This window comes from Chrysoperla carnea, chromosome 5 (genome assembly GCF_905475395.1).
Source record: "Chrysoperla carnea chromosome 5, inChrCarn1.1, whole genome shotgun sequence".
Lineage (NCBI taxonomy): Eukaryota > Metazoa > Arthropoda > Insecta > Neuroptera > Chrysopidae > Chrysoperla > Chrysoperla carnea.
Genome location: NC_058341.1, coordinates 67,943,864 through 67,957,451, shown reverse-complemented (window position 1 = coordinate 67,957,451; position 13,588 = coordinate 67,943,864). Strand labels below are relative to the sequence as shown.

The 13,588-nt window shown below is 30.6% G+C and overlaps 1 protein-coding gene across 4 annotated transcripts in view; it reads right to left on the bottom strand.

Moving 5' to 3' along the window:
• Positions 1-13,588, bottom strand: part of LOC123300790 (rho guanine nucleotide exchange factor 18) — a 104,620-nt gene that overhangs the window by 15,234 nt on the left and 75,798 nt on the right. For all 4 annotated transcript variants that reach the window (XM_044883439.1, XM_044883441.1, XM_044883437.1 and 1 more), the window contains 4 exons: positions 10,271-10,336; positions 7,549-7,792; positions 6,084-6,294; positions 3,658-4,199 (listed from right to left, as the gene is read on the bottom strand). In XM_044883439.1, the coding sequence (XP_044739374.1) occupies positions 3,658-4,199; positions 6,084-6,294; positions 7,549-7,792; positions 10,271-10,336 (1,063 nt within the window). The remainder of the gene's footprint in view (positions 1-3,657; positions 4,200-6,083; positions 6,295-7,548; positions 7,793-10,270; positions 10,337-13,588) is intronic.

Below are 13,588 nucleotides of genomic sequence, written 5' to 3'. Positions count from 1 at the left end.
AAAATAATACTTTAAAGGTAAAGAAGTGAACTTGAAAATATGCTCCTCCAATATTATCTTGGAACGGAATTTCACGGGCATTAGAAAAAAATTTCAATGTTTGCCATGATGCCCGTATCAATCCCGTTTAATGAAAATTGTTAAACAATTAAAAAAATGTCTACTTTTCCTTTAATCTGATTAGTGTTTTAACTCTATGATTTTTCGTTTTCAAGATTTGAGTACGTGCAGAAACTTACACGGGTTTTAAAAATTTTGATCCTCTCTCTGATATAAGAAACTAAAATAGGAGATAGAGGAAAATTTGAAAGCAGAATATTGTTTCACGACGAGGTCCACGAAGGACAAGACAATGGAAGGACAAGACAATTATAGACGAAACTGTGCGTTCAATTTCTGTGGAATTCAATTGATTTAAAAAAAAATGTTCCTAAAAAATTTTTCTATTTCAAAATTGTTTTTTATCTCTTTTCAATTTTGAACATGATTTGATTTTTTTTTTAAAAACTTGAAGGTCAAAGGTCAAAAGACCAGAATCATTATTTCCCTTCAAGTCAAACAACTTTTACTTGTTTATTTTTCCAAAGTCCTCAATTTCTTATATTAGAGGGTTTCCCATACTTTTATACTTTTACCATATTTTAGGCGATATTTGAATTTAATGGCATATTTAATCACCGCTTACAAAAACATTCTTATCTAGGGAGTAAAAAATCGTTCAGTTATAAAAATCACATCAATTTGGAAGAAAAAATCAGAGCTGTATCAAGAGTATTTGAAATCAAAATTTTTAAAAATGAACAACTTAAAAACGACTTGAAGATTACCAGAGTATAAAGAAACATCTCGTACACAGTTAGACCATTTAGTCAATTAAAGCGTTCAAAAGTAAAAAAATCAAGTTTCAATCTAAATTCGCTATGTTACTTAATTTTTAGAATCTTTGAGAATTAAATCTCGTGCAATATTCACCTGAGGAGCGTAGTAATTCGAAATCTTTTGTTTTATTTTTAAAGATTTGCCAATCAAAACCAAAAACGGGGGCGTGAAAGTAAAAATTTGAGTAGTCGTTAATAACTTATTTCATTCCTCCTCTAGTTAAGTGATCGTGCTAGCAACAATGTTGGCTCAAATTGTTTATAAAGAACTACTTGCTAAAATTTTTTAAGTAGTAAGTTGCAACTTTGCCTAGGAACTCGAAAGAGTGGAATATCTCTATTGTGTTTATGGGTATTATTTTTGTATAGGGATACCAGGCTCTAATAAAATCGTAGGACGCTATACAGATAGTGTTCTAAAGCATTTCTAATAGAGAATCAATGTTAAATAAATAAATAAAATATTTACTATAAAACTATACATACAAACATACATAATTTGGCTATTGATAAGTGGTAAGTGATTAGGTGGTCTAAATTGTAACAAAAAGCGGTCCACTTCCTGTTTAATAGTACAAATTTTTATCGCCAGTTGGCGGGATCTGATTTGTATAAAATAAATAAATTTTTTTATTGACCTTAAAAATGGTAAGTAGAATAGAACTGAATTCGGATGCATTGGTAATATTTTGTTGTGTTTTAATGGTATTACCGTATTTCAACAATGGGTTATTGCATATTACTAGAAAAAGTGAAAACTATTAAATTGTACTTTGGGGGACATTCTGCACAGGAATGGTTCAATTTATTTATTGTGACATTTGAAGATAGGTAATCGCCAAGCTTTCGAATAGTTACTCATTAGATTAGCTGTTTTGAAAAATGGGGTTGTATATGGTTGCAAAGACTGTCACAATGATAAAAGTGATGAATCTCCACAAAAAAAGGAAATAATAATCGACAAATGAATTTGGTGTAGAACTGGGCCTATCAACATTTTTAACATTTGAAAGCGGTACAATTTCAAATTGCGAATGCGAATGTTAACTTTCAAATGAAGCGCTCGCAAATTAATATTAATACAGTAAATAAGCCGGAAAAAAGTGTCGATAGTGGAAAAGCTGGGAAACAGTACCGATTTTAAAGAAAATTTTTGTAAAGTGTTGATAGGACCCCAAGGAATATTCAGCTCAGCCAACTTAAACTAGTCTTAGAGGGGCATAGGGCCCCAGCGGGGAGCATAAGTAACCTAACATTTTTTTGAAATGTTAACTTTAGCTAAAATAAGAATTTTTCATCGCTGAATATGAATCTGATATCAGATTACACGGATTCTGTCACGTAGTATTCAACTTTTTTTGCACAAAATAACACACACAATATTATTCTGGCACAAAAGACATGTTAAAAATTGACGTTGGAAATACTAAATTTTACATTTACACAATTATACCAAGGTATTTAGTATTTAATTAGTAGTTTCTAGAGATTATGTTATGTAACTGGCATAAGTGGTAGAATTTTCGGAATACGTGACAGAATCCTTGTAATATGACATCAGATTCATATTTAGTGGCCATAAATACCTACTAGATGATAATTTAAAGCCAAAATAAACATTTCAAAAATAATTTGGACTACATATGCCCTCCGCTGGGGCCCTATGGCTAGGTTTAGTTGGGTAAATGTTCCTCGAGATCCTATAAACACGTTACAAAAAGTTTCATTAAAATTAGAGTTTCCCAACTTTTCCCAGTACCCGGGCTTTTAGCCTAAAATAGTCCATTAAAAACAAATTGTATAAGTCAATTAAAAGCAAAATACAGTTTTTATACCATGTATATATGAAATATACATAGTATATTAAGTTTAGTCCCAAGTTTGTAACGCTTAAAAATAATGATGCTAGGAAAAAATTTTGTCATAGGTGTTCATAAAATCACCTAATTAGCCCATTTCCGGTTGTCCGTCCGTCCGTCTGTGGACACGATAACTCAAAAACGAAAAAAGATATCGAGCTGAAATTTTTACAGCGTACTCAGACCGTAAAAAGTGAGGCCAAGTTTGTAAATGAGCATCATAGGTCAATTGGGTCTTGGGTCCGTAGGACCCATCTTGTAAACCGTTAGAGATAGAACAAAAGTTTAAATGTAAAAAATGTTCCTTATCAAAAATTAAACAACTTTTGTTTGAAATATTTTTTCGTAAACATCACTGTTTACCGGTGAGGGCGCCAATTAGGCGGAAATTTTATAATAAGTACTATACTTGATTATCAGTTATGTATGTGCCACATGTTTGTATGTGTAATGTGATAAAGAAACCAACACTGACTATGCATGGTATTTCAACAATTAACTCAGTCAATTGTTTGTTTTCACTTGTTTTTATTTGATGTTAGTTTGCTATAGGTAATTGTATTTGTCCAACTCATTTTGTCAAATTTAACAATGGTATTAAAAAGTAATATAAAAATATGAGTAAAGAAGTTATTAGTGAAGTTTGGGGTTATTTTGCGATTTATGATACACAAAAATGAAGATTTTTTATTGTGAATGCGAATATTCGGCACATCGCTAGCACGTATAATTATTATAATAAATAAAAGTTAACATTGATTTTCTATTAGCAATGCTGCCTAACACATTCCGTACATGATTGAAACCCATCATTTTCCATGATTGAAATTTCCGTTGAAATAAGGTTAATTTTTTGGACTTATTTCTTTTAAAATTTATTATCTAATTTGAATAAATTATGTATATGAACATCTACTGACCTTATTTTCTGGTGTAAAAAATGAATATTTATGAGAATTCTCTTGTAGAAAAAATAATACATCAGATAATACAATAACCATGACGGCTTGCATTTTACCACGTCCTTGCATTAACATGGCAAAACCTTCAAAACGTAATGCACGATTCCCTTGTAATATATCAGATTTTTTGAATTTCGTACCACGATGTGTTGTATATGATTTAGCATCAATACGATTGTATATTTCTAATTTACGATCTTCTTTCTCCTTCTCAGCCACTTGAGCATCAACCTCCACTAGTATCTCTTTGACTAATGTTAATGCTTTTTGTAATTTTTCTTGTTCAATTTTATTCTCTTTGGATGTTTTTATTAATGGTTCAATTAATAATGGATACTTTGTTAATCGTTGTGTAACAAATAATATACATTCAGGTATTCCTTTCTTTTTTAATAATGGATTCGATTGACAATGTCGTACAAATTGTCCGAATCTTACGTCATGTTGTAAATAATATTTGTAAATATCGACGGCGTCACGATGTCGACTACAAAATTCACCTAAAATCATACAAATTAATCTTTTAAGTTCGTCTGTTCACAGTGACATTCTAGGAGATTATGAAGCCGGCGAACTACGTACTGCAAGTTGCTCCTGAATGAGGATATCTTAAAAAAGGATAATCTTATATGGAAGGAGGAACGCAATTGTGGTACTACAAGACAGAAATGGTCTAAGTACAATCGTAGGCGTTTCGAAGATTTTATATCGCTTCAAAGGACCTCTTTAAGCAAAATTGTTGCGGCTATTACAGAATACTGGCTAGGCGGCTGTCACGCTGAACGGTTGGGTCTATCAGTGCACTACGAAGAAACTATCTTCTCTGTCATTGTCCAGCTCTTGCTATGAAGAGATGGATTCACTTGATCCAGCCTTTTCTTGATGATCTTTCGTCCGTTGACGTCAATGATCTCCTACTGTTTTTAAACAATTCCAAATGGTTCATGGAATAGTGGCCGGAGATGGCCCATTTTTTTTTTCTATATTACAAATGATTCTTTGGTCTAAATGTGTCCCACCCCAGGGCAACCACTCTAACTTAACCTAACCTAAATTCGTTTATTATTTTAGAGGGAGAAATATTCTTGGATACGGATAGAAATGTGAAAGGTAAGTTTAAATTTGAATAATTAGAACGCAATCCTTTACCACATTGATCACGATTGTAGTTTGACATGTCGACGATGAAGTAGTGTCAATATGTACAGACAAGCACATTTCACCTCATTTCCATTGTTTGGCGACCGATTAATTATAACCCACTTTGCCGCTTCATACATTACGTACAATTATAGATAACTATTCGAAAATTCCACACTTTTTGTGAAAAATCGAAATTATATATTCGAATTTGCCCCCGTTTAGAGGATTCAGTTCATCTTTCGATGTTAGACAAAAACAGTATTTTTTTTTACTTTTTCATCTTTGAGCATAGAAACGAAAAAATTATTCATTTGTCCACTATAATTGAATTCTATATAGAATAATTTAATGATAAATATTCGCTAAGATAAATTTCCTACTATTGATGCAAGACCACCTGCTAAACTAAAGGTGAATAACAAGTTTTTAATAAAGGAGGAAGGATATTAAGAATATATATACAAGGTGGACCATTTTAATCTATTATAACAAATAGCTCGTTTTGTAGTAAACCAATCGAAAAATAATTTAAACAAAAGTTGTAGAGTTTGATGGTGGGTGTCTTGTTCTGTCATCAGATTGAACCTAGTTCTCCGGATTGCTTTAATAGTCAATTTAGATCCTAAAAGGTAAGAATAACATACTAAATACTTTAATTTAGAAAGTTGATCCTAATAAAAAACTAACATTATTTCGAAAATCGTTAGCTTTCGAAGGAAATGGGACACAAAAATATGCCATTATTGCATTTAATCGAAAGGAAATAAGCTAGCTTTAGAATTTTTTTTAAAATAATAGTTATCAAGGAAAATAAAGGTCATTACCTTCGTTTGTGTTAATAACTTTTAAGGACAGGTTTTAATTTTCAAGGTCATTTGAAAATCAAGGTCAATGATCTTGAAACTAAAATTTAAGGTTAAATTCATGGAGACAGGCGAATGTCCTCTATTGCCCATGACAAATTTTGGCTAAAGCATTTTTCTGTAGCTAGCGTGTTTTTTATTCGATTAAAAGCAATAATAGCATATTTTTCTGAAAGCTAACGATTTTCGAAAAAATGTCTTAAATAAAAAAATTTTTATTTCCAATCAAAACTCTGAAACTTTTAAGTTATTTTTTATTAATGAATTATAAAACGAGCTATTGGCCATAATAGATTAAAATAGTCCACCCTGTATATGTTTAAGGATATGAGACAATAATAATAAAATTACTGAAATACACAATTTAAACATACGTACCATAAGCCGATTTTAATTTAACTGCATTCATTTGAGAAAATTGTTCCAGTAAAATATCAGCAATTGATGAAACAATTGCGTCTTCCCTTTGACGCTGTCGTAATTTATGTAACAATTGTAAATGTAATTCTGTTAAATCTAGTAGTCTGGGAAACATTCGTTCTAAATTTGGTCCTAATTGAAAATACTTTTGTAATCCTTCCACAAAAATCTAAAATATATAAATAATTGCATTAATTAATTAAATAGTCGCATCAATGAATGTTTTTACTCGTAAGTCCTCAATAACAGCTCCGATTTTGTTGATTTAAAAAAAAATGTTTCTTTTTGTATATTATTTAAAATCAGAAACCTTTCAGCGGGGTGGGGGGAAGGGGGAGAATAATTTGGAGGGGGAAAGGCAATACTAGTCCTGCCTGGTATATCAACGCCCAGCGTAAATCGCTAATGATAGAAGTTTGTTTCGAGAGCATATCCATTTTATACTGTAGGTGTCATTTAAGAAATGATTTTTCGAAATTCATCCTCTAAAGTAGTGAAATAGGGGATGAAAGATTGTATGAAAATACAATCTCTTATCAGCAATTGACATGACCGTATTAGCACTAAAAGTTAAAATCCATTAATTACTGAACAAAAGTGAAGATAAGGGAATTGAAGGCTATAACGTGAATAACTGCTTGTTATTTATATTATTTAAACAATAAAACAAAGTGCAACTTATATAAAAAATCTATTTTAACTTAATAACCATAAAAATGAATTTTAACTTTCGGTGCGAAATCCTAATTCTTAGTGAAATAAAATACAGCTCATGTTACTTTCTGATAATGTAGCATTCTGTAGGTGAAGGAATTATTAAAATCGGTTAAGTAGTGAATTCAAAAATGACGGTTTGTATATATTTTCATACAAACTTTCATCCCCTATTAATTTTGAGAGGATATTGGCAAATAACATGGGCTGTATTTTATTTTCAAAAAAATTAGTTTAAATCCATTTTAAAAAGAGAAACAGCCATTTTTATACTTTGTTTTGGAGCCAAAGTTTTATTTTACCAAGTTGAAAAATTATACCAAAACTCGTGGCTTATTTTACATTATGTTTTACTTTTTTACACAATTTACAGATTGTGTCCACAATATTCATATGGGTACTCCATTTTAATCAACCCAGCTAAAAATTTCTTCATCAAATCGATTACGAAATCAATAGTAGTCGCATCAATGAGTGTTTTTACTCGGAAGCCCTCAATAACAGCTCCAATTTTGATGATTTAAAAAAAAATGTTTCTTTTTATATATTATTTAAAATCAGAAATATTTCAGAGGGAGAAAATAATCTGTGGGGAGAAAAGGCTACTTATATATGAACGCCAGCCTAAATTTATGGTTATGCCTGTTTCAACATTTTGTTTCCACAATAGATATTAATAATACATACATGCAACACATAATAAAATTACCTTTTGCATCACTAGTAGTGTTAAACAATGATGTTTCTCTGTTAAAATAAATTCATAAATGTGTTCTTGTCGTTTCACTTCTTTTTCTTTCAATTTTTTGGCGATATCTTTTCCTACATATGGAGTCCATGAATCGGGTTCAGTATCATGTAGCCCTAATGCTGGATCTGCTCCCAAATCAACTGAAGTTACAGGACTATCCGATAAAAATTCTAATGCAACTAATGGAACATCGTCTGGAAAGCTGAATAACAAAAAAATTTTGAATTTTATTTCATTACACGACTTAATTCGAATATTTCAATTAAGGGAAGAGTCGGTTTTGCTATATGTATTTGAAGTCTTCAAAAACTTTAACGGTAAAACATCACGCAAAAATTACATTGAAATTAGATTCATCTTATAGATCTTTATAAGAGGAACAAAAATTTTCAACAACTTTTTCTAATAATTTTTTTTTCGATTTCTCTAACCATCTCTGACGCTAGACAAAATTTTAAGAATGGGCCCTATTTGTCAAGTTTTAGTAGACTGAGTTTAGTTCTGATTTCGGTTAAGTATCTTAAAAAATGTAACCCATCACCCTGCATGACTGTGTAAAATTTTAAATCGATAAAATCGATATGAATACTACTTAATTTAATCAGTGAAGGTTTTTATCATATTATCTACATTCTTTTTTTATGTAAAATGCGGGAAAAATAAAAGTGATTTTTTAATTTGAACTTGTCTTGTATCTGTTACGGTTTAATAAACATTCAAATTTAAAGATTTTCTGATTTTCAAGCGCAGATAATGAAAAATCTGTTCATTATAGGAGTTTAAAACTATAAGAACTGTTATTCCTCTCATAAAGATATACAAAAAGAGCTTTTTTTAAATTGAAATTTACTGGAAGTTTTTTTTTCAACGTAAGTTGCGCGTAATTCTTCTATACGCCTAAAAATAACAAGTATCCAGAGTCTTTTTTGGGATGGAAGATTAGGGAAGATACAAACAGAGAAAACTTTGTTAAACTGATGCAAAGTCGTGACGTATTTTATAAATGAAAAGTGTGTAAAATTCATTTATAGATAACCACACAAAATGGAAAAAAGTTCTACATGGTATAGATGTGATTCTGTAGTTCTAAACAAAAATTTTGTTCTGAAAGTGGAATTTGCGGTAGATTTAGTGAAGTGTGGCAAATCGAATCCACTATTTCAGCCCCGTGAAAATAGCACCCCCAAATACGAATTTTCATAAACTGTTGATTAGATTCGATTGTCCATCATTTGTCCACCCTCTAACTGGAAGTTATGGCACAATTAAAAATTTTCACATTAGCACCCCCAGATGCAAATCTTTATTTTTGTCATAATTTTATTTGAGGGGTTGGTAAACAAAAATTTTGGGTAGACAAACGTGTACAAATCGTTGTCAAACGAATGACATCTGTATTTTGTAAAAATTCGCTTTGAGGGTGCTGAAGAAAATTTAATATAATATTCATAACTTAACATTAACATTCATAACTCATAACTTAACATTGAAAGGTGGACAAATAAAAATTTTGAGTGGACAAACGTGGACAAATAATTTTCAAACGAATGGCATCTGCATTTTATGAAAATTTGCACCTGGGGGTGCTGATGTAAAAATTTTTAATCGTGCTATAACTTCCAATTAGAGGGTGGACAAACGAATATTTTGGCTGGGCAAATGGTGGACAAACGAATCCAATCAGCAATTTATGAAAATTCGTATTTACGGGTGCTATTTTCACGGGGCTAATAATTTCTGATTTGTCGGGATAGCTCTTTTCAAACGTAGCTACCAAGGTATACGGTAACTAGTGTGCAACTCAAATATCTTTATATTTTACTCTTTTGTTTTCAACTTGTATACATATTCTTAATCTTTTCATCAATTAACATCTATCCATCCATTGTTAGTAAATGGTTCCTGCAAGATTTTCCCTTTATCAACGGAGGTGACAACTTCTGTTTCAACTAATGTCTGAACAACTTCTTTAACTATTTTTAAGATAAAGACAGATAAATTTAAACTATTTGTGTTTAAAGTTATCGATTTCGGGCAGGTGGATGTCGCGACTGGTTCGAATGAAGAATGACCTTGAAGGCCAGTTATCGAACTTATTGATAATAATGCGACTTTCAATAGATCAATGTCTGTGGTTTATCGATTCGGTCAGTATAAGGATAACATAAACTGTGCAAAAATATTACACAAATTTTTCTTCCGTCGTATATAGATGTTCATGGTGAAACGAAAAAGTATAAGGAATATAAAACATCTGATAGCTATCAAGTTGACTACCGTTACTTCATTAAGGGCAGCGTTATATAGTCCGAGAGCGAAGAAAAGTGCCACAAATTGAGCCATTTTTTATGCAGGCAATCATTTTTTTCCCTTGAATAACACTTTAAAGTTTACAATTTGACATAGGTTTGATCACTAAAACATATGGAAAATCTGCCATCTATCTATCTTTGTCTATTGTAAGTGACATTTCGTTTATCGACTAACTTCTTGGTGCTGAAAAATTGTAACTATCTTCAACATGTAGTTTTCACGTCACCTGGTGCACGCGCATCATAAAAATTCACTGTCATCATATTTTCATAACGCGAGTAAAGAAGTATAACTTCAAAAATGATGTGTTTTTTAAACGTTTGTAAGATTCTCTTTTTGAATTCATCATTTTTGCAATAAAACTTACTTTGTTGAATCATGATGTGGAATAGGATGTGAATGATCAGCCTCTTTTTCTTCATTTATTATTTGACTGAAAAATTTTTAAAATACACATTAAAAATCGACACATTCAATCAAAACTAAAATAATTATTTAAAAAATCATTCTCAAAAATTTATGTAACAATTATGAAAATAATAAATATTGACAACGTTTAGGTTCTCATGTGAAGCGCCTCTATTAGAAAACTAAGGTTTTGAAACATGCATTCTTCAATGATCTCTATATAACTGGATAATTATTTTTTGGAGGCGCTAGTTTATATTTCAAATTTCCTCAATTTCAATACATGGAATCCTCCATCCAATTATATGCAAATCAGTGATTCATTCTACGGAAGAGAAAGATCCTTGTTTTATTTTTAAAACTTTAGTATGAAATATTCTGAGAACTAAATACATTTTAAAGTCGGGGAGAGCATTAAATCATCATTATTTTTATTTAAAAGTAAAAAGACTTGTTACTAGCTGAGGGATCGCGAAGGTAAAACTTTCCCTTGTTAAATTTCCATCTCTACATGTTTTTGAAAAAAGAAACATAATAGACATACTAACTCAATTTTAACATGAAATTTAGCCCTCCTTAATTCAATTTAGGTAGCAAGGAGCTACCTAAATGTTCAAAGATGTGAAGTCTTATTAAACTGCGAAAAAACATGATATGTTGATATAAAAAGGAGACAAATGGGAGCTAGGAAATGGATACACTCAAAAGGTACATCCTTGACACTGATTCAATCTACATACAATCTTTTAACCCTATACCTAAATTTGAAGAGGAAATCTCTCCAAATTTTTCCAACGCCATTCATTTCAGGTTATACTCCCGTCAAGTTAGATGAAATTTCATATGATTTACTGAATTTTTGGAGGCAGCAATGCCACTTATGCCAACTTTTAACTTTTTACCTGTAGAAAAAAAAATTCAAATGCGCAGAAAAAAGGATGATTTCGGAAAAAATCAACGATTTTTCACGTTTTTCCACAATTTTTTTCAATATGCATTTCAGAAAAATAAAATAAAGGGCGTAAAATTTTCGATTGATTTGTATACAAGGTGGACCATTTTAATCTATTATGGGTAATAGCTCGTTTTGTAGTTAACCAATCAAAAAATAACTTTAACAAAAGTTATAATAATCTATAGTTCTAGCCCGATAACCTATTGTTCTTCTAAAATGCATAGTTTTCGAGTAAATTGCAAAAAATTGTGGAAAAACGTGGAAAATCATTGATTCTACAGGTAAAAAGCTAAAACTTGGCATATGTAGGATTGCTCGCTCTAAAACTTCGGTGAATTTCATTTAATTTGATGGGAATATTATTTAAACTAAAGGGAACCGCTAAAATCTCATAAATCGTATTCTGGGGGTTATAAAACGGATTTACGACACAAAATGGTAGGGGATGATAAAAATTTGTTAGTTTCTGATTTAAATACTAGAAAGTGGATGTTTTCGAATGAGTTATAAATGCTCCCGATTCGAAAATTTTTCTCTGAGATATAGCGGCAGTTAAATAGGCTTAACACATGAAAAATCTATTCGGTCAATATTTAATTAATTGATCAATAAAGTAAGTAATAAAAAAAATTCACACTATGACAGTTTTAATATTAAGTATAAATAAATTAATGAGTAAAGTGAGCAATCTTTTAAAAAAAATAAACAACAGCACTTTAGATGCAAAAATTATTGAAGTAATTAAAAAATAATTAGCAGAAAAGCACGGCCATGTAATATTTATATTAATTATATGCAGTTTAGAACGGCGATAAATAAATAGAAAATAGAGCTGTTTAGTGTAGCAGTACTAGAAATGAAAAGAATGCTGAAAAAATAAATGCATTAAGAACTAGCTTTTAATTTATTTCAAATATGAACAAATATCAAACCTTGCAACTTTATTTATTACTGGAAATTCAAGATATATTTATTATATATCAAGACGTATTTATGTTTCTAAGCAAAGAAAAAGACGAAATAATACAATATTCTTAAAATTAATGGAAGTAAATATTGTGATGGGGCATCGAAATGAAAATTCGCTTAAACAAAAAATGTTACCCGATATATCAAATTTTAGATATTGGACCACGGAATTTTCAGTTTCACGGTTTATATATCGAAAACGGTGAGGTTTGTTGGAAATTGCCAAAAGTAAAAAAATTATTATTCGTTCTTATGACATACGCCTTATCACAGAGGCCACCCACATCATTATTTGTTAATCTTTATTTATTCAATTACAAACACTTCGTTCTTATCCAAGCGACGACAATGTGATCAATTCTGCACTCCCATTAATTATAAATTGTTCACACTGCCACTGCCTGAATTCGAACCCGCAACCTAAGTCTTAATAGTCCAACGTTCTAAGACTAACGCCTTAGACCGCTCGGCCATTTAGGCTTAAGCAAAAAAAATACCTAGAATTGTAGAAAATATAATATCTAATGGCTTTCAAATTAAATTTTTGCTCGGAACCACAAAATAATCTTTAGTTTCTCCAATGACGATTTTTCGGCCAAATTTAAGCATTTTTTGTTTTCAATTGCTTATATTTCGAAAACGGTGAGGTTAGGTAAAAAATTTCAACAGTCTTACAGTAAGTAGAATCTTCATCGGATAATATAATATCGATCGCTCTAAAAAATTTATAGATTCTCAAGAATTTTCAAAGAGTAAATTTCTTTCAAATCATATTTTATAAATATTTATGTGCTACAGTGGCGAAAATTTGCTTGTTTTCAATATATACTTAAGATGTTTTTAAAGGAAATAATTATTCGAATCGCGATAAATACTTGTGATAACTGAAAAGGCATGGTGCATGGTTCTAAGACAAATTGTATTTGAAGCTTATTACATCTTTAAAAGCTTCAAAAACACCGAGCCAAGGGTAATACTTGTCCTAATGGTATCCTCGACCCCTTTTCTCTTTTTCCCTTCGCCGATCAACAATATCGTGTCCGAATCGACTGTAAATAGTTTTTCTATTTTGTCTTAGTTTTAAAACATTGTAATTCATTTTTATGTTTTATTGAATGCGAGTTATAAAATTTACAGTCTCTTGCTTTAAATAAATATGCCATCCATGAACCACCATCTAACTCTTATTTAATCATCCTTTATTTATGCTCTTTCGAATTTCGATCTTATGAAGATTTAAGTTATAGGATGTTTTTTTTAAGTTGTCATATACTCAAAAAATAAATTTTATCGATAAAAATGCTTCAAGCAAAAAAAATTTGGTGTAAAGGCGCACATTTTACGCAGGTTTAA